General features: G+C 54.0%; 1 protein-coding gene across 1 annotated transcript; it reads right to left on the reverse strand.

The window, feature by feature from the left end:
- Positions 1 to 655: 655 nt before the first annotated feature.
- Positions 656 to 19,637, reverse strand: ADAMTS8 (ADAM metallopeptidase with thrombospondin type 1 motif 8). Its single transcript, XM_054087152.1, has 9 exons — positions 19,054 to 19,637; positions 10,005 to 10,244; positions 9,628 to 9,760; positions 8,970 to 9,137; positions 8,510 to 8,808; positions 7,866 to 8,049; positions 7,017 to 7,189; positions 6,751 to 6,926; positions 656 to 4,172 (listed from the first exon to the last, which is right to left on the reverse strand). The coding sequence occupies exons 1-9, from the start codon at positions 19,621 to 19,623 to the stop codon at positions 3,440 to 3,442; spliced, it is 2,676 nt and encodes an 891-aa protein (XP_053943127.1). The 5' UTR covers positions 19,624 to 19,637; the 3' UTR covers positions 656 to 3,439.
- Positions 19,638 to 20,739: the final 1,102 nt, after the last annotated feature.

A 20,739-nucleotide genomic window follows, 5' to 3' on the forward strand; every position in this document is an offset into this window, starting at 1 on the left:
CAGAAGGCTGTGCTTTCACCTCGGACATCTCGCAGCAGAGCCTGTTTGACCCAAGTGACCTTGTAACGAGGCCATGCTAATTCCATCAAGATAGCTCCAAAATCCGTGTTGCCAGATACCAAATTTCAGTGATCCTGTGTTTCAGAGGACAACACTGCACAGAGGGAGGTGGCACCGAATTCCCACTATGGTTGATATATAGTTAAAGGAAGGAGCCAGCATCCCCTCTGTTTAATCTCTGTTATGGCTGTATGTTCTCCTAATAAAGTAGATTTCTCTTCATGTCTGTACATAGAGAGAGGAGGTAGGGGCCCACAGCAGTCTGCAAAACAGAGATCATGGAATTGCTTGGTTGGAAAAGACCTTTGAGATCATCAATCCAGTCGTACCTGTCCACTGCTAAACCGGATCCCTTAGCACTTCACTTGATGAATCAAAATTGCTGGGAAATAACTTTTGCTCCCTGGGTTTTGTCTACTCTGTCATGTAACGTTCTGGTTTAGCATCTCAAAACTGTGTTAACCACTTCTTTATAGCTGAATTAGCTATGGAAAAGGGAGATTTAGAGTATAGCTCATGGGACAGATTAAAAAAACCATATATATTGAGAAAGGTGCAAATAGAAACAAGTGCAAAGAGATAAGAGGCAGGAAATCCTTTATTGAAGGGGCAAAGGCAGAGTCACAAACAGACTGTTTTCAAAGTTAAAACCAAATACAAACAAAAGGCTAAACCTCAGAAAATTATAATTCCCCCCCCTTCAAATGTCCAAAGCCTGATTTGGGTTGGGTTTGTTACACTTACACAGCTCGGCTGGAAATCACACCCTGACCTGGGTGCCCCAGGGTGGAGGGGAGACGCTATTCACACATTGCAGTGGTTAAACAACGAGCAGAGATGTCCTCTCTCCAACCCCGCTGCAGGTTTTGGAGTGAGGAGGTGGGAGCAGCACGTTAAAACACAGAGAGTCTTTTTCATTTGTTTCTTTCTTTTTTTTTTCTTTATGTTTTGTCCTCTCCTTTCCAGACAGCTACTGTACAAAACAAACCAGAAATTTATAATAAATACCTAACACAAGAGGCTCAGTCCATTGCTACAATCCTTCACTGAAGGGAAACATATATATACACATATATATATATCCTAATACATAACCTCTTTGACTTATATCAGTGTAAAGGCTACGTGTTTCTACGGGAGGGCTCGGGCAGGAATCCCACTTCGCATCACCCAGATCCCACACCTCAACCGAGCATCGCTGCCCGCAGTCGCCCCGCTCCAGCGAGGTTCCCATCCTCCTCCTGGCTAGGAAAGCAGCAGGATTTGCCTGCGGCAGGGAGTTTTTTGCATCTAGGAAGCTCCAGCTAAGCGACCGCGCGGTGAATATAAAAAAAACTGGAAGAGACCCTTGGCGCACACGACTCCTGTGTGATAAATACAGACGTTTTCCTTGGCACTGTCTCCGGGTGAGATTTCTGACCCATCCTAAATGCTGCTTAAAATGCTGGAGAGGAAACACGCGCTGGCCTTTGAGTGAAAACCCTCGCAGACTCAAAGAGGAAAAAGAAAATAACCCTGCAAGGCTACATGACTATAGCATCCAGCTATTTGTTAGAGCGAGAGAGGGCTTAAATTCCTGGAGATTAATTAGCAGACGCCGAACATTGCCCGAAGGTAGGTCTGAACCACAGCCCAAGCAGCTCTACATCCAAACTCTGCAGCTGGCCTTTATGTTTTTCCTTTCCTAAATAAAAGGAGCCAGGCCCTCGGTATCCTCAGACCTTGGCTGTAGCCCCTTTGGTTTCAATAGGAATTGCCTACAGGAGATAAAAGCTGAGTATCTTGGGGTTTCTGGCACAGTTTTGGGAGGCAACTCACCCCCAGACCCACCTGGCTAGCGAGAAAAGCGTCTCATGGGAGCTTAGCTCTGGCAAGAGAGAAAACGAAAAGGGTTTGCTCTGCAATTGCAAACAGGGAAGCTCAGACAACACAAATCCGAGTTGTCCTCCTCCAGCTCTTCTCCCCTTCCTATGAGAAACAGGCTGCTCCCATTGGAAATTCAATGTATTGCTGCCAAAAGGGGACCTAAGGCAGGGTAGAGTCATCCCCAGGGGAGCAGCAAAGGGGCATCAAGAGGCACCTGGAAAAGCCAAATCGCTCATTCAGCGAGAGCAAAACCTTCCCAAATTCCATCCCTGCTCCCCAGGCACCGGGTGCTGCCAGGACATGGATGGTGATCGCTTCGAAAGGGGGAAAGTTCAGGGCCTGAGCAGCCATCTGCACTGGGGCCGAGAGCGACCGGGCTGCGGAGAGGCGCCCTGGCTGTTCCCCGCTGGGAAGGAAGAGCTCCAGCCTTGCCAGGCTCTGTTTAAGACCGAGAATTGCTCAGGCAAGGCTGAAGCCCAGCATCAGGTCCAAGCATCTTCATGTATTCCAGGAAAACACAGGCAAAAAGTTGCCCGGGACACCATCGTGGGCTGGGGAGAAGCTCAGCATCTGCAGAGGCTGCAAGCCAAATTACCCCCGAAATTAAAGCAGAGCTGATAAAATGAGCACACAGGAAAGCCAAGGATGGGAGAGGAAAGGCTGGCACATCCATGTGCCCGCTCCAGAGGGGGCACGGGGTATCGTAGTAGCCACTTTGCAGGCAGAGCACTACAGAATTAGCAATTAATTAAACTTCACAGCAGCTCTGGAAGCCAGATCAGGTGTAATTAAGCCTCGGTTTTATAGCTGGGGAAACCAAGGCATGGGGTTGGAGCCCTGGGAATAACTCTGCAGATGCTGGGGGTGTTTGGAGGTAGAGGTTTTTCACCTCGTCGATTATCAATCTGGCAGAAACCACCGTGACCGTCTCGCTGTGATCCCAACGTGTGCCAGGATCCAGCCCTCAGTTCCGTCCCGCTCCCAGCCAAAGGAGCAAATTATCTTCCAAGCTAAACCCAGAGCCGATAAAGCGCTCCTCGTGCTCAAGGACACCCACACCGCGGCAGGGAGGGGACGGCAACCTGATCCAAGCCTTTTGCAAAGGGATCTCAATTTTATCAGCAAAGCCACCCAACCCTGGACCTCCTCGACCTGCGGCTGGGATGCAGCGGTGGCAAAGGCAGCTCCGCATTTTTTCCAGCAAATATTACAAACAGAGCCTGCGACTACGTTTAACAACAACTCTTTGGAAACACCCTACAGATACTCTTATTTTTCCCCTTAAATTACAACCTGCCTGTGAGCTGCCAGCCAGAAAGAAAGGAAGAAAGAAAGGAAAAGAAGTGATTCCTCCCCTTTTTGCTGCTGTTAATGCCCCCCTCTGAGGTAGACATCGATGGGGTGGGGATGAACCGCTGGAGAGTGGTTATTCATCTGGCAAGCAAGCCCACAGCATCCTCTGCCCTGGCGTTGCCGGCGTGGTGCGTCGCTGCCGAGCCTGTCCCGTCCCAGCTCAGCACTGTCGCAGCACGCAGGCGGTGGTGGCCGTTGGTGGCCCCGGTGAGCTGCATTTCTCTGGGGAGGTGATTTTGCCAGCATAATCAATGCAAGAGGCATTGCGTGTCCGCACCCCCTCACCGCAAGTTTGGGAGCAGGGGGACCAGGGACCCAGGCGCCAGAGAGGGCAAGGGATGTCTCCACAGGGCTTGATGTCCTCGGGCTTGAGGGTTCTGTCGCAAGCAGAGGAGGTTTGACCCTCCATGTCCCGGCAATCCACCGTCCGCCTCTGCCAGCCGGAGCCACATGTCTTGGAGCACTCGGACCAGTCGCCCAAGACCCACTGGGAAGTCAGCATTGGTTGGATGATGTTGGCTGACTTCTTCTCTTTGCCTTTCTGCTTGCTAAAAGGGACATCCTTGGGGATGAAGAAGGTGTACTTGACTTTTGGTGGGTAGATCTCACTGGCAATGGTCAGCAGCTGGACGGTCAGGGGCTCTGGGAGCTGTCGGAAGCTCTGCAGCCTCTCCAAGGTCGTCATGGAGCCGCTGTATTTCAGGATGGTCCCCTTAATGAGGATGTCCTGCTCCATAGCCGAGATGGCAAAGTCTCCGTTCAGCAGGTACTTGCCCTCAAGGGTCCTCAGAGCCAGGTAATTCCCGTCGTGACGGACCCCTCGGTGGCTGCGCTGTTTGATGTCAATGTTGGTTGCCCCAGCAGGGATGGTGACAATGTCATTGTACCCATATCTGTAAGGGGCGAAGGGACACGGTTATTTTCCTGGACATATTGAGGGGAGACCCATGCAGAGGATGGCACTTGGCAAGTGGGATCGTGGCTCTGAAGCCATCCCTCTGTAACGCAGAGCACTCAGGAGCTGGGAATATTGCAGTTGTGCCAGATGTGTGCCTGGCTGGAAGATTTTGACTGAATCACATGCAAAAGTTAACGATGCAGTCAAACAAACAGCCCCACGGTTATCAGCCATGGGGGTTTTCTTTGGAAATGGGTGGAGCGTTTGGGACTAAAAGCCTGGCTCTGCTCAGTAATGCTGTCACTGGTGATGCTGAAGGGTGGCATGATAGATCTAGGATGATCATAGATCTAGGATGTAGATGACAGATCTAGGACGGCAAAATAGGAGAGAGCCCGCACGCTGCTGGTATCGTACACAGAGAACACGTACATTGGCCAGGTGTTGCTGCTAAAACGACACCAGCAGTTAAACAGTTAACCCAACAGCCATCTCCTTGCAGATGACTTGATATGAACTCGAAAGCCTTTCGTAGAAGACAGGAGGCACTACGAAAGCCTTTCCTAGAAGGCAGCAAGTCCTGTGGCAGCAAAACTGCCCCTATCCATGGGCGGGTGTCTCTGCACCCCAGACTCATCTTTGGGAGGGTTTTGCAGCCACTACCACGATGTCCAACAACTCCCGTTGGAAGGCACGCGCCACATTCCCATGCCAAGGAAGGATTTCCCTGCAAAGCCAGCCAGAGCCCATTTCCGGAACACCACAACTCCTGGAACATCACTGGGAAGGCCTTGGAACTGGAGCCCTTGGCACCCCGTGTTAAGATAATTATTGCTGCTATAATAAAATGCCACCTTGGCGTGAGTCACGCTGCGGGGCTGGCAGGATCGTTTTCCGTGCATCCCCACGGTTGATGCTGCGGTGAGTAATTAATTAGGTTTAGAGTATTTTGGAACAAAGCCTTTGGGTCAAATCCTGCTCTCAGTCACCCTGGCCTCCCCAACCCTGATCTTAATGGGATCTCTTCTTGGCTGTAGCTACCACACTAATCTCTCTTTAGTCAACCACAAACAATTCATAGGAGAGTGGAAGCCCCATTTCTGCTGGCTCCCTGGAAGGAAACCATTTAGGAAATCTAATTTGACTGCGTGAGTCACCTCGCCGCATGGAATTGGACGCGTTGGCCTTTTGTTACGATCTTTTCAACAAAAGCCTTAAATCAGCGCTTTGGCAAAGCAACGGAGACCTTGAGCGAGGGAAGCGGCTGCCTCGGTGCGTGTGTCACATGCCTAAAATTCACCTCCAAGCCCAGGGAAAACTTAATGATCTATTTAAAACCGATATCAGCCTTCAAAATGTGTCCAACTCACTGCATTGGGGCAAGATCATAGAATGGTTTGGGTTGGAAGGGACCTCAAAGCCCATCCAGTTCCACCCCCTGCCATGGGCAGGGACACGTCCCACTGGATCAGGGGCTCCAAGCCCCATCCAACCTGGCCTGGAACCCCTCCAGGGATGGGGCAGCCACCACTGCTCTGGGCAACCTGGGCCAGGGTCTCCTCACCCTTGCAGCAAAATATTTGTCCCTAAGATCTCATCTCAGTCTCCCCTCTTTCAGCTGAAAACCATTCCCCCTCATCCTATCCCTGCACTCCCTGATCCAGAGCCCCTCCCCAGCTTTCCTGGAGCCCCTTTCAGCACTGGAAGCTGCTCTAAGGTCTCCCTGGAGCCTTCTCTTCTCCAGGCTGAACAACCCCAACTCTCTCAGCCTGTCCTTGTATGGGAGGTGCTCCAGCCCTCGGATCACCTTCATGGCCCTATTGTAGAGGGTGCAGCTTTATTTGCAGTGGCACACCGAGCCCGCCGTCGGTGTCAGCATCAGCTATTATTTAAGGAAATAAGCTCTGCTTGGCTTGCATATTGCTGCCCCAAAATAAACGTCGTGTAAGTCCTGGAGTCTGGGGAGGAGACCAAGACGTTGCAAGGCCACCCGGCTGCGGTGTTTGCATGGCTGCGAGCCCAGGTCGACAGCACAGAGGGGAAGCCAAGAACTCCTCAAGTCTGGCTGGTGCAAACAGGGTCTGCAGCTGGGCGTGATGCTCTCGGTGAAGAAAGCAAACTGGCTTTACGTAACCTAGGAGAAGCCCTAATATGCATAGCACTTTTGCAATAAAAAAAAGAAGAAAGAAAGAGAAGGCAGCTGTTTTTTCTCTCCCCAGCTCATCTTGTAGGGGGCCTACAAGAAATCTGTGGAGGGACTTTTTACAAGGCAAGTAGTGATAGTACCAGGGGCAATGGCTTTAAATTGGAGGGGAGAAGATTTAGGTTAGATATAAGGAGGAAATTCTTCACAGTGAGGGTGGGGAGGCCCTGGCCCAGGTTGCCCAGAGCAGTGGTGGCTGCCCCATCCCTGGAGGGGTTCCAGGCCAGGTTGGATGGGGCTTGGAGCCCCTGATCCAGTGGGAGGTGTCCCTGCCCATGGCAGGGGGTTGGAATTAGATGATCTTTAATGTCCCTTCCAACTCAAACCATTCTAAGATTCTATGATCTCTGCAAGCTCCTTCTTCCCTTACTTGGATCGGTTGAGCGAGCCAGATATTTTCCTGCAGGTAGAGCCGTTGCCGCCGCACACCCCACACTTGTCCAGCTTCTTGGAGGACCCGACTACGTGATCGCAGCCAGCTTTGACGCACTGCCCGTGGACACAGATGGAGAGGGTCTCTGGTCCACACAGCGTCCCATCGATCACCTAGGAAAAGGGGGGATGCAGAGGAGCAATTAAGGGTGTTTGATCTGAAATGAGGTAAAGAGAGGCGCAGATCATCACCAAGAATCTTACTTTGGCCTCGAAGACTTTAAATTCACTCCTCCCTCTGGCTCGGCAGAAAAGCTTGCATCGGTCTCGGGGTGACACTCCCGCGTACTTGGGAACCCACTCAAGGCGATTCCCTTCCAGATCCGTAAAGTTGTAGCTGTTGTACTTCTCACACTGCTGCTCCCGAAAGCTTTTCCCTGCAAAGAAAGGCAAAAAGTGACCCAAACCATGCGGGAAACTGGCAGGAACTGCTGTCCTCCTCAGCCATCCTGGAGACGCAGGCATGAGCCAAGGATAGCCTTGAGGAGAGGAGGCTGAGGGGAGACCTCGTTGCTCTCTACAACTCCCTGAAAGGAGGTTGTGGAGAGGAGGGAGCTGGGCTCTTCTCCCCTGGTGACAGGGGACAGGACAAGGGGGAATGGCCTGAAGCTGAGCCAGGAGAGGGTCAGACTGAATATCAGGAAAAAGTTCTTCACAGCAATGGTTATGGGGCCCTGGCAGAGGTTGCCCAGAGAGGGGGTGGAGTCCCCATCCTTGGAGGGGTTTAAAAGACGGGTGGATGAGGTGCTCAGGGATATGGTTTAGTAGCAGATAGGAATGGTTGGACTCCATGATCCAAGAGATCTTTTCCAACCTAATGATTCTATGATTCCATGGTAGCGGGAGCATGCAGCGAGCTTGCAAGCAGAGGAGGACACACACCTCGCGCCCAGCTGGAGGGATCACAACACCCAGCAGAAAGCTATTGCCCCCTAAAACATGAATAATCAAGGAAGAGTGGAGCAATCCCTGGAGAAACGGGAGGTGAGCGTGCATTTGGGCATTGAATCCTTCTGCTGTGCGGACCAGGTGGTTTTGCAGAGCTGGGCTTACCATCGGGCGGGCACTCGTCGGTGTGGCAGGACTGGTACTTGGCTCGCTGGCCCTCGCAGTACTTGCCGCCGTGCTGGGGCTTGGGGCTGTCGCAGTGGCGGTAGGAGAACTGCACGCCGCCGCCGCAGGTGCGGGAGCAGGAGCCCCAGGGGCTCCACGAGCCCCAGCCGCCGTCCACCGCCGGCTGCAAGAGGCCATGAGAAGCTGTTAGATCTGTCCTCAAGTCCGTCCATCCCTCCCTGGTTGCTCAAGCAGAGCTATAATCCACCCCCAGCTTCTCTTTCTGGTCCAGGAAGCATTTAAGCACATACATCACATGAAGTTATTACTGACTGCCACCGGTGCTTAAAGTTAAGCTTGGGTTTAAGTACTTTGCTGACTGACTCAGAAATCACTGCTAATTCCCCTGGCAGGGCAAAAAGCCGTGATTTAATTGCAGAGCTGTGGCTGCTTGTTCTGGTTCAGACCAGCCCATGCCTTGGCGAAAGGCACAGCAGCGTTTATCTACGAGTAATAAAGATTAACAAAAGGTGTTGCTAAAGGAGAGACATCCGGAAAACAAATCAGGCAAACCCAGGAGATGGCAGGACCGGGATCCCAAGGGGTTGAGCCCCAGCCCATCAGTCCCCAGTCCCCTCACTTACCTGGGGTTTCAGGGTGTCCCGTGGGACGCAGCGGCCGTCCCAGCACAGCCCACCGGCTTTGCAAGGGGTGCCGTCAGCCCACGGCAAGCTGCCGTTCTTGGTGTGGCAAAGGGGCTCCCCGCTGCTGGTCCTGCACCAGAGCTGGGCGCACATGTCCTCCTCCGTGGTGTTGGGGCAGTGCTGGAAGTCCTTGCCGAAGATCTGCTGGCATTGCTGGTCCAGGCTGTAGAGGGCTTCTTGGCCGGGCAGCTCGGCAGGGAGGGTGAGGGGATCGGCCGGGGCATCGAGCAAGCAGTCGCCTGGGCAAGGCAGAGATGCATCAAGACCTGATGCATTGGGTTGCACCAAGCAGGGCATCCCAAACCTCTCTCTGTCATCTGATTTGAACACCCTTCATCTCCCTCACGGCACTGCAAAGAGCCTGAGCAATTAAGGATAATCAAACAATGAGGCTCCTTACCGTGCCCTCCATCCAGGAACTCCGTGAGGTACATGGCACTGCAAGGGGACCAGGGCTGGGTCTTATTCAAGTGGACGAAAAGAGGAGCCATCATATGGTGCTTGCCAAGGGGCCCAAAGAGCCGCTCGCAGGTCTTGGAGTCATCGTGGGGCATGCTGAGCACGTGGCCTGGGGAGCAGAGAGCATCGGTGAGCCGCAGCCTCCCAGCCCGAGCTCTGCTGCAGCCGGGAGCATCTCTAAGTCATCAGGCAGTTCTTACAGCTGCCAAAGCTATTTGCTTTGATAAATCAGAAGTAATAAACAAAACAGTAGCGTGCCTGCTGGATCTCAATGGTACAGCCTGCTGCGCGCAGGGCAAAGCAGCCCAAATTAGCGCATCTCTAGGAGCAGCAAAACGAGGGGGAGAAGCGCTTGGTCCTGGGCTTTAGCTCATCACATCAGGCAAATGCACCGATTCGCACCAACTCAGAGACTTCTAAGCACGTTTGCTGGTGCAAACCAGCTCCTGCCAATGCCAGAAGCTCCTTGGTGATGTCCAAGGCTTGGTGGGACCCAGATGGGAGATGTGGGTGCTGGGCTGCCCCTCATCCCCTCCCAGCAACGGGGCTGGCCACGGTGGACCGAAAAAGCAGACTCCCCTTGGGAAGGGATGCATTACCCAGTTCGTGAGCCAGGGTGTAGGCTGCCTGCAGGCCCTCGTCCTCAATCACCGAGCAGCTTTTGTTACGGTCGCACATGGTGCCGATATCCGCCACTCCCAGCGTGTCACAGCTTTGGTGTCCACAGAAGTCCTGTTTGCCAGGAGCACCAAGGAAGGTGAGGTGGGGTGAAGAGGTCTCACATTGGGCAGCCTCAACATCTTTGAGCAGAGTTGGGCAACCCGCTGGTGCTCTGCACCCCAAATGCAACCACCTCCCACCCCACGTTGCTTTGCTTCGAGCTCCGTCCTTTGCCTGGTGGGGGGATCCCTCCTCTCCATCCAGGGGACACCTCAACCTCTTTCCCCCCAAAGCATCCCTAGGAGACCCTTCAGACCTGTCTCGTCAGCAGGATGGCAGTGTCGTAGTGCTCTGGGTGCCGGTCGCTCAGGGGGTTGAACTTTTGCTGCCAGCTACAGAAGTTGCGCAAAGTGAGCCCACCGTTGTCAGACACCTCTGGCCCCTCTGCCTCGTCGTCCACCACCAGCACCTTCACCACCACCAGGTTGATGGAGTTCTTCAGGCTAGGGTGCTTGTAGATGCGAGCTGCCATGGACATCAGGGTCAGGACGTGGTTCTGTGAGGAGAAGAGAGAAGGGCAGGTGAAGTCTTGGTGAAACCTTTGCCATGGGGCTCTTTGGCTAGGAAAGGAAAAATCTTCTTCACTTATGATGCCTACCACATCCAGATGGACTCAGGCAGCCACCTGGGTTGATGGACCCCTGCCTTTTCTGTACATGACACCCTCTGCCAGCTGCAAGGATGGACAGAACAGGCCACCCCTGCATCCCCTTCTCCAGCTGCCGTGTCCCACCTGCCATGAACCGTTTGCACCCAGAAACCCTTGGAGAAAACCTCAGGTGAGTGCCCTTGCATATTCCCAATGCATTAACCCTGCTCTCACTGCCCTGAGGCAGGAACCACCTCACTGCACATCATCTTGCTGGTGCAAAACCACCCTTGCATTGCTGTAAAACTCCTGCCCGTGGTGGTTGGCAGAGTTTTAACCCAACACCCTCAGCAATAAACGAAAGCCAAAGCACTTTGACAGCTGAGTCTTTGTCCAGCAGCATCCCTTGCTCGGGCCACTGGGATAACCAGGGATTACTTAATATGTCAAATGCGCCAGCAATGTTTAGGCTGATGTAAACATCTTATCGGAGCATCAGAATTCCTCTTCTGCTTGGCACCCACTCGTAGTCCTGGAGTCAGGGGAAAAAAATGCAGCTATTACACAATATAATGTCGGGAAAGAGAAAGTGGCTTCTCTCCTCCCCAGACGAATTACACTCCGCAGTCTCACCTCATTGCCACTACTTAATTAAACTGGAAGGGCTTGGTGGAAGCCCTCCCCGATGGCTGAGTTTCACCCAAAATACACTTTTCCCGAACAGAGCCAGCTCCTTCGCGATGCCGCTGGGAGAGTCATATGCACAAAATGCTGTTTTCTTAGCAAATGAGGGGGATGTTCAGTGGGATATTGCCCTCCTCTCACAGCCACAGTGTGTTTGCTGCACCGAGAGCCATTTGTCCAGGGCCATAGTGGCTATTTTCGATTATTCTCCCATTGCTGGCAGCTCTGCGCAGACAGATGTCTCGCTTCAGCAAGATGTATCTCGAGTCCTTCCTGGCTCATTATCGGAGGACAGGCCCCAGTAAAGATGATGGAAGCACTGAATAGACTGGTTTATTTAGACTGGCCAGCTCTCCATGAGATGACTCACATCCCAGCCTGAAGCACGCAACAAATGTCCTGGAGATGTCACCGCTGAGGCAAGAAACCCAGGCAAGATCACTGTGAAGGTTGCTCCAGGGGAATCAAGGGAAATTGTTTACGCCATTGGGAATCTTCCTAAAAATATCACAAAGCCTTCCTAAAACTACATGCGTGAAGATCTAGAAGGATGCTTTGTGCTGGAGCATCCTCTCTCATTTCCAAGGAAGCAAATCCTGCCCCATCCGTTTCTAATGTGCGACAGGTTTGTCTCCACTCCTCCAGTTGTCACCTGGGAGCTCTCAGTCCCTATTGCAGACGCCCTGGGACACCAACCCTCCCATCCTCAGGGTTGCATCCAGCCAAGAAACTCTTTGAGCAGCAGGAACGAAGGGACTTGGAAAACATCCATCCACCTTCCCTTCATCTGGAAAGTGAAGATGGAAAGTAAACCAAACAAACAGCTATTTAGTGCAGATTAAAAGGTCAAATTCACTTGTTCCACCATCTGGTGTCTATTTATACCCATCCCTGGTTCGTGTGGGAGTCGGTTGGGTTTCGGATGGAGCCTGACTGCTCCAGGGAGAGCAGCAATCCACCTGCAGCACCCTGGCTCAGCCCAGGATTTGGACCCGGGGCCAAAAGTAAATTAAAGGATCCCCACAGCTCAGGAGAGGCTGACTGAGCGCTTTTGACCGACGATCGGACACAGACGAGTTGAATCTCGCTCGTCCCATCCTCACTGTAGCTTTTCAAGCAGGTTCTGGCTTGATGAACCACCCAGGAGGGAACGCTGCCTTCCCGGGGGTTTCCTCTCCAGCGGGCTGAGGCTGTGGGTATCGGGGCCAAATGTGGGGCAGCCACAGGGTTGGATTCGGGGAGCCCAGAGGTGCAAACAGGCTGGTTTCTGCCTCTTTGCAAGGTGCTTCCCTCTCATTTCCAGTTTCATCTACCTAGTGGTGCTCCTCAAACCCTCCTACCTCTTCCTTCCACAGCTGTAATCATTGGCTCTGCCCTCAAGAAGATCAAATTCTACTCATTTCCCCCTAAAAGGAGGGGGAAACCTCAGCCTTTTGTCCGACACCTGCAGCAGCTCCAATATCCCTCCTGCCACAGCCCTGTGGCTTCTGGAAGAGCCCAAAGCCAGGGATGTAAGGAACCACCAGCATTGCCCAACGCAAGCAAACAGCACGTGCAGAGCGTTAGCAACAGAAAAATCAGATTGAAATCAAAGCATGAGGAACCAAAGTGGTTGTTTTTAACCTGACCACGTCGAGGGATTTCACTTTCTGATACAGGCTCTTGCAAAATCTCTGCTTACATTCTCCCTCCTGGGAACCACTCGGAAACTGAAGCTGCAGAAATCCCCAAACTGTTTTTGTTTGGTGTTTGGTTTTGGTTTTTTTTATTAATTATTATTATTTTTGGGGGGAGAAACGGCTCTTACACAGCCACTAACGATTATTGTGGTATGCACATAATGATCTCATATCTCCGGACCCACCCAGGGCAGGAGGATAGCAGGGAGCACCCGTGAAACACCCCAGCACGACTCGCCTCCCTCCAACTTGCTTCCCAGCTTGTAGAGATTAATGCTCAACCCGACCTGGAGCTGTACATTTGTTTGTTAATTATAGGGTTGTGGGGATTTTTTTTCCAACCACCACCTTCTTTCTCCCTAGAAGCCAATATTTCTGTAGGGGGAACCGAAAAAGAAACGCTGAGATTTCTGAAGTGAGGGCAGATGGAAGGAAGCAAACACGGGGTCGGAGGCGAGGGCTGCCCAGCTTTTAGAAAACAACTGGTAAAAACATATCCCAGCCTCTCTCCCTCAAAGCAGTGTCTGTGTGCAACAGATACCCACAGCAGCCAACCTGCCAGCCTCCTCCTGCTCTTTGAAGCTCAGGCCATGAATTCCCTGGTGAAAATGTGGGCAGCAGCCAAGGGAAACGGGGGACAAGGGGGACACTCGCCTGCCTGCCTGTGTTACCGGCTGCCCTTCTGCCTTCCCAGCTCCCTGCCCCATCTCTTTACTGTTTGCCACTTGTTTTTTTTCCCTTTCCCTCCGTGCTGGATGTTTGGGGCTGAGCTGTGAGAAAAGCGATTACGCTATTTAGGGGAAACTGAGGCACGCACAGGACTGCCGCCACCTCTTTGCAGGCACGGATGAACACAAAGCAAAGCCCCATCCTGCGAGCATCTCCCATGAGTGCTGCAGATTCCAGTTGCTCCTGGGCTGCTTTGGTGGGAGCTGGCTCCCCTCCATGCTGCGCCTTTCATACCGAAGCCCTTGATAATCAGCGATCATCGCGCCAGCGCTGAAACACAGCAGCTGTTTGACATTGCGGGGCGATGCGGGGAAGCGAGTGCATCGGCCGGGGGAATATTTAGGGAGGTTCCCCAGTCCTCTGACCCCTTGCACTAAAGCGGATGCAGGCTCCGGGGTCACAAATCCCAGAGGAAAAGCACCAGCAATGCTGCCGGATGGCAGCACCAGCCCACATCTCCCTTTGCTTTGCAAAGATCTCCTTTAATCCCATCCTGACTGCCTTTGGGATGGGCTCAGGAGGGGCCAGGCTCCTTTTGTCAAGGGATTAAGCAAACTCATCCGCTCAAGCTGCAAAATATCCTGAAGTGAGCCTAGGAGCCGGACACGAGGGGACCTGAGGCTCCAAGATGGGTTTGGCTTTACCTCCAAGGTCACTTTGATCCAGACGTGGGAGAGCTGGCAGCAGGACCCCTGCATCACCCTGTGCTGCACGCTCCAGCGCTTGAAGGAAGGGATTGCAACAGCACTCCTAAAAAACCTCATAAATCTGCCTGGAAAAAACACAGAAGTCAGGCAAAGCATCCCGCCTTAATCAGACCGATCTGATTTTGCCGTGGTCCTCAGCCCTTGCCAGCTCTTGGAGTCGAGGATGGCAGATTCCTCACTTGCAAGGGCAAGGAGGGGAAAAGGGGGGGGGGGTCGCAGCCATCATGTTTGCAGAAGGAAGCTTGGAAACGCACCGAGAGACTGGAGGAATCCCACCACAGGAATCCGATTCTGCTGCCAACTGGCTGGAGATGCCGCGGACGGTTTCTGTAACCGCCTGTTGCTTTGAGTGTCTCAGCAAACATCCCTCGAGACCTGCAGAGCATCTCTTCAGGTGCAGGTTGCACCGCAGGTGCTCAGCCCAAATGCCCTTTCTCCTGCATGTCGGAAGGAATAGCCCCTACGCTGTCTCCTGCCTCAGTTTCCCATACTTAGAACCCCTTCTTAATCTGGTTTGTGATGCTCACCGCCTTTTTCCCCCTCCCCAAAGCATTTTGAGTCCTCTGTAGGAAAAACAAACACAAAGGATAACTCGCATGTCCATCCTGGGGCCTCGCACCCATCCCTGGATAGAGGGGCTTGTCCTAAGCCCTGCAGGTCTCATCCTGCCAAGTCCTCCATGCCCTGCCAGCCCCTCATGGTGCTCAGCACTGACCTGCTGAGGGTGCTCAGCACTGTCCTGCCACCGGTACCCCCTCATCTCCTGCAAGCATCAAGAAGACTGATTAACCCCCAAATTTCAGGTCTGGTTCTGCTCTCATTTAATTATTTCCTGGCATACATACATGAGCATTGAGGGAGGAAAAATTAGGCTCTTGTTATGTAAATCACATTAACAGCTGAGCCTGAACAGCTGAAATTGGTTAGAAATAAATCATTAATAGCGTTTTCCTAATAACAGTGTGACATTGATTATAACTTGCAAAGCTTGAGTGCATCTTATGATGACTCTCTTCTACTTGAGCTCCTACAGCTTATGCAAGAAGATAACTGGGAATACAAGCGATGTTGTGACCTTTAATAAATATTTGGTAATTTAAGTGTGGTTGCAGGAAAAAGTCACTTACATAAATATGAGTTTTTTTCTGACTCAACATTGCTGCTCCCTGGGCATCTCCTTCTCAGCTCTCTCATATCTCACCAGCACGAGCAAGCCATCCCTTTTTTTTTTGGCTCACAAAATGTAGGTTTTTAGGGAGAAGCAAGGTAGCTACTTGTCCCGAGTTAGCAACAACTGTGCTTCTCCTTGCAGTTTTGTTGCTGAGAACAAAAGACGCAGAAACACAGCAGGTGGCTTTTCTTTCCACTGCTACACCAGAGCTGGGAGAAGCTTTTCTCCTAAATACCTAAATAGGCTATTGCTCTGCTCATCCAAAATGAGATCATTAAAGGCTTCCTCCCCATCAAGAAACACCCTGAGAGGTGATGCAAAGGTATTCTCTTGGCAACAAAGAGGAGATGATGGTAAAATGGGAGCCAAACAGACTGGAAACTCCCCAGGTACCCACCAGGCAGCATCACCCACCCTCAGAGCTGCCCCAGACAAACCCCAAAAGCACTGATTTACCTAGAGGGTTATTGCTTTTTTCCCCCAGCTCAAGCCAGGATTTGCCTCCAACGTACATCACCTTATTTGTAGCAGGAGACAGACCCTCAGAAGTGCTTCAAAACCACTGAGTGACCAAGTGGCTGCAGAATGAGCAGTAGAGTGTTCTCCCTATCCTCTTGGGAAAGGTTCGCATCACTGAGGGAGTAATTCCCACCACTTTTTACATGCCTGTTGCCTAAAAATTCAGGTTCCTCCACTGCAAACTCTATTTTTGACTACTGTAAGCTCAGGGGGGACTGTCTCCAAGCACAGCATCCATGGCTCCTTGACCCTCCAGCCCGGCTTGGTGGCACGCAAGCAAAACCAAGCAAGGAGCGAAACCCGAGCGATCCTGAGCAGCTGAAATCAGCTGGAGCTCTAAGATTTAGCATTTCTCATGATCCGGCCCCGCTTGAGCAGGGCTGGAATTAAAAACGGTGCTTTATTAGGAGAGGAGAAGCTGGATGAAGCACCCTGGCTCAGCCCAGGATTTGGACCCGGGGCCAAAAGTAAATTAAAGGACCCCACAGCTCAGGAGAGGCTGACTGAGCGCTTTTGATCGACGATCGGACACGGACGAGTTGAATCTCGCTCGTCCCATCCTCACTGTAGCTTTTCAAGCAGGTTCAGGCTTGATGAACCACCCAGGAGGGAACACTGCCTTCCCGGGGGTTTCCTCTCCAGCGGGCTGAGGCTGTGGGTATCGGGGCCAGATGTGGGGCAGCCACAGGGTTGGATTTGGGGAGCCCAGAGGTGCAAACAGGCTGGTTTCTACCTCTTTGCAAGGTGCTTCCCTCTCATTTCCAGTTTCATCTACCTAGTGGTGCTCCTCAAACCCTCCTACCTCTTCTTTCCACAGCTGTAATCATTGGCTCTGCCCTCAAGAAGATCAAATTCTACTCATTTCCCCCCAAAATGAGGGGGAAACCTCAGCCTTTCGTCCGACACCTGCAGCAGCTCCAATATCCCTCCTGCCACAGCCCTGTGGCTTCTGGAATTAAAAACGGTGCTTTATTAGGAGCGGAGAAGCTGGATGAAGCCCCCAGGGGAAGAATAACGTGGGCAAGAATGGCAAAGCCAGGCTGGCAAAGCACAGCCCCTGGTTTCACCGAGTCCCAGCCTTTGGGACACCTCCAACAGCCCCCAACCCAACCAGCCCACACACACCACGAGCGATATCGGTGCACAGTGACTCCTTGCAAAGACTCAAGTGTGTTTCAAACCATTCCAACCTGAATTTGGACCCGAGGACCTCAACAACCCATCACAGCTGGGACTGGGGCAGCTGGGAGCTGGTCTTCAAGAAACATGAAAAATGACCCAAGGTGGATGAAAGCAGCTGGTGAACAGCCCTGGAGATGGGTGTGAGGGGCTGAGAGACCGGGATCTCCGCTCCTGGGGTCTCTGCAAAGCCTGAACATGGGAAGGGTCTGCAAAGCCTGGGCGTAGGAAGGGTCTCCACAAAGCCTGGCCATGGGAAGGGTCTCCACAAAGCCTGGCCATGGGAAGGGTCTCTCTCCACAAAGCCTGGCCATGGGAAGGGTCTCCGCAAATCCTGGCCATGGGAAGGATCTCTCTCCGCAAAGCCTGGCCATGGGAAGGGTCTCTCTCCGCAAAGCCTGGCCATGGGAAGGGTCTCTCTCTGCAAAGCCTGGCCATGGGAAGGGTCTCTGCAAATCCTGGCCATGGGAAGGGTCTCCACAAATCCTGGCCATGGGAAGGGTCTCCGCAAAGCCTGGCCATGGGAAGGGTCTCCCGAGCCCGTTGAAGAAGGGGAGCGTTTCTGGCAGCGGTGGCTGGGGAAAGGGCTGCTCGTGCATCTGTGCAGCTGCTAACAGGTGGCTCAGGAGCAGGACTGCACGTTGCTCAGCCCCTGGTTTATTTACTCTCTGGCCCAAGCTCCTATCTGGAAGGGAGTTAAGCCCAGCGCTTCACAGCGTGGCTCTTTCCTTGTAGCAAGAAAGGCATTAACCCACTCTGTCCCTCGTCTGTGGGGACACCAGACTGATGGGACATCACGGTGTCCGACCTGTGCAGCCACTGGCTCCCCGGGATGGATGCTGGGTCTGGGAAAGGGGTCCTAAACACTGACTGAACCCCATGGATCAACGCGGCAGCCTTTGCCCCAGGAATTTATGGTCCCTGCCCAGCAAGGAAAGGTGGGGACAGAGCCAAGGTCCCCCCTGTGCCACCCCCAGCTCTCTACTCGCTCATCCAAGGTGGTTCCTGATGTCCCAGGACCATTTGCCACTGCAGGGACCGGGAGAGCCGTCAGGATGGGGCACGGGAGTGGATGGAGGAGTAGAGGTGGGAGGAGGTGGAGAGGCATTGGGGATGGGGACAGACGGAAGGAGGGATGGAGGGGACAGAAAGATGGAGTGTGGAGGGTTGGAAGGGCAGGGGGGGACAGGAGAGCGAGAGGACGGAGGGGTGCAGGGGCAGAGGGAATGGAATGGAGGGGAACGGAGAGATGGAAGGATGCAGGAGCAAGGTGACAGGGAGCAGGAGGGACAGGGGGATGGAAGGGACAGAGGGACAGGAGAGCGAGAGGAAAGAGGGATGCAGGGACTGGGAGACAGGAGAGTGAAAGGACAGAGGGGTGGAGGGGCAGGGGGACAGGAGAGTGAGAGGACAGAGGGATGCAGGAGCAGAGGGAACGGGATGGAGGGATGCAGGAGCAAGGTGACAGGGTACAGACGGGAAGGAGGGATGGAGGGGAAGGAGTGATGTAGGGGAAGGAGGAATGAGGAGACCAGGGCACAGAGGGGATGGAGGGGAAGGAGGGATGGATAGGCAAGGAGGGATGTTTGGGCAAGGTGACAGGGCACACAGGGGACAGAGGGATGAAGGAGAGAAGGATGAAGGGGATGGAGGGGCACAAGGAAATGGAGGGGCAGAGGGAACAGGATGGAGGGAAGGGAGCGATGGAGGGGCAAGGTGACAGGGCACGGAAGGGACAGAAGGATGAAGGACGGAGGGGTGCAGGAGCAAGGTGACAAGGCACAGAGGGATGAAGGATAGAAGGATGGAGGGGTGAAGGAGGGAAGGATGGAGGCGCACGGAGGGGTGGAGGGGCAAGGTGACAGGGCACAGAGGGGACTGAGGGATGAAGGAGAGAAGGATGGAGGGGTGAAGGAGGGATGGAGGGGTGAAGGAGGGAAGGATGGAGGGGCACGGAGGGATGGAGGGATGAAGGCGGGATGGAGGGATGAAGGCGGGATGGAGGGATGAAGGCTAGGGGGCTGGAGGGGACGGCGCTCAGCCCTTACCTCCACGTCCTCCCCGTAGAAGCGCACCATGGAGGCATCGGCCACCAGCAGCGTCTCCACGTAGCGCGGCCGCGCGAGGAGCCGCGGGGCGGGCGGCGGGGCGGACCGGCGCTGGAGGCGGTGCGGGCGGTGCCGGGGCGCCCCGAACCAGCGCTCTCCGAGCGGCTGCAGCTCGTAAGCCTCCCCGTCGAGGAGAAAAGCCGCTCTGAAACCTCCTCCCTCCCCGCAGCGGCTGAGGACGGCGTGGGAACCGGGGCTCCCCTCGACGGCTCCGCTGTAAAAGCATCCCCGGCGCGGCGCTCCCGGTCCCGCATCCCCGCGGCTCGGCGAGCGCTGGATGCGGAGCCGAGGGGAGAGGAAAGCGGTGTCGGGGCGGAGGCGGAGGATCAGGGCTCTGCCGAAGGCTGCCAGGCGGAGGGCGAGGTGCCCCGGGGGGGCGGGCAGGCGGGCGGGCAGCAGCGGCTGCTGCTGCGGAGCATCCCGGGCGGGCAGCGCCCAGGCGTGGCACAGCAGGAGGATGGGGATGGGCAGGGGAAAGCAGCCCCCCAGCAGCCCCACAGCTCGCCCCATCGCCCACCCCGCAGCCGCCGAGCTCCCCGCACTATTTATACTTTCTTTCCCCCGCCTTGGCTTTGACATAAGAGGTTTATTTTTGAGCCCTCGCTGGTTCCCCCCCACCCCCCCTCCACCCCCCCTCCCCTAGCCGAGACGGAGCCTGGGGGAGGCGGAGAAGGGGAAAAAAAAAAAAAAGAAAAAGAAGAAAAAAAAAATAGAGAAGAGGCAGAGAGAGAGGAAAAAAAAAAAAAACGAGAAAAAAAAAACCACGAAAAAAAACGAAATAAAAAAACCCCAAACCCAACCCACTTTTGGATGTGATTTGAGGCCAATCAGGCGCAGGGAGCCCCGCCTGCCTCCAAGTGTCAACTGCAGCCTGTTGCGCTCCAGCATTAACCCCTTCAGCCCAGGCGCTGCCCGCCCGCAGGGACCTAATCCTGCCCGAGGGGCTGGGAACCCGGTCCCCCACCCTCCATCTGCCCACCTCGGGGGGAACTGCCCTAATTGCTCTACGTCCCCCCACCATGGGAGAGACTGTCCTGATTCCTCCCCATCTCCCCACCATGGAAAGGAATTGCCCCAGAGAATGATCCTTCCCCCCATCTCCCTGCTATGGAAAGGAATTGCCCCAGGGATTGATCCTTCCCCCATCCCCCTGCTATGGAAAGGAATTGCCCCAGGGATTGATCCTTCCCCCCATCTCCCTGCTATGGAAAGGAATTGCCCAGGGACTGATTCTTCCCCCATCTCCCCCACCGTATGAGGAATTGGCCCAATTCCTCCTCTATCCGTGGGCTATGGAAAGGAATCACCCTGATTTCCCCCACCCCTATGGGAAGAATTGCCTCGACGCTCACCCCCATCTCCCCATCGTGGGAGGAATTGCCCCGATTCCTCCTCCGTCCCCTGATTATGGAAAGGGATCGTCCTGATTTCACCCCCCTGCCATGGAAGGAATTGCCTCAATTCTCGCCCTGCCTCCCCACCGGGGGAGGAATTGCCCCAGAAGAATTCTTTTCCCCACATCCCTTCACTGCTGGAAAGCACAGAGCCTTTGCCAGGTGGAGAGCATCTCATCTCAAGGCAGAAGGTGCCTCGGGAGGTTTTGCACCGCTGTTCCCATCTCCTTGT

The sequence above is a fragment of the Cuculus canorus genome, chromosome 23 (assembly GCF_017976375.1).
Source record: "Cuculus canorus isolate bCucCan1 chromosome 23, bCucCan1.pri, whole genome shotgun sequence".
NCBI classification, from domain to species: domain Eukaryota; kingdom Metazoa; phylum Chordata; class Aves; order Cuculiformes; family Cuculidae; genus Cuculus; species Cuculus canorus.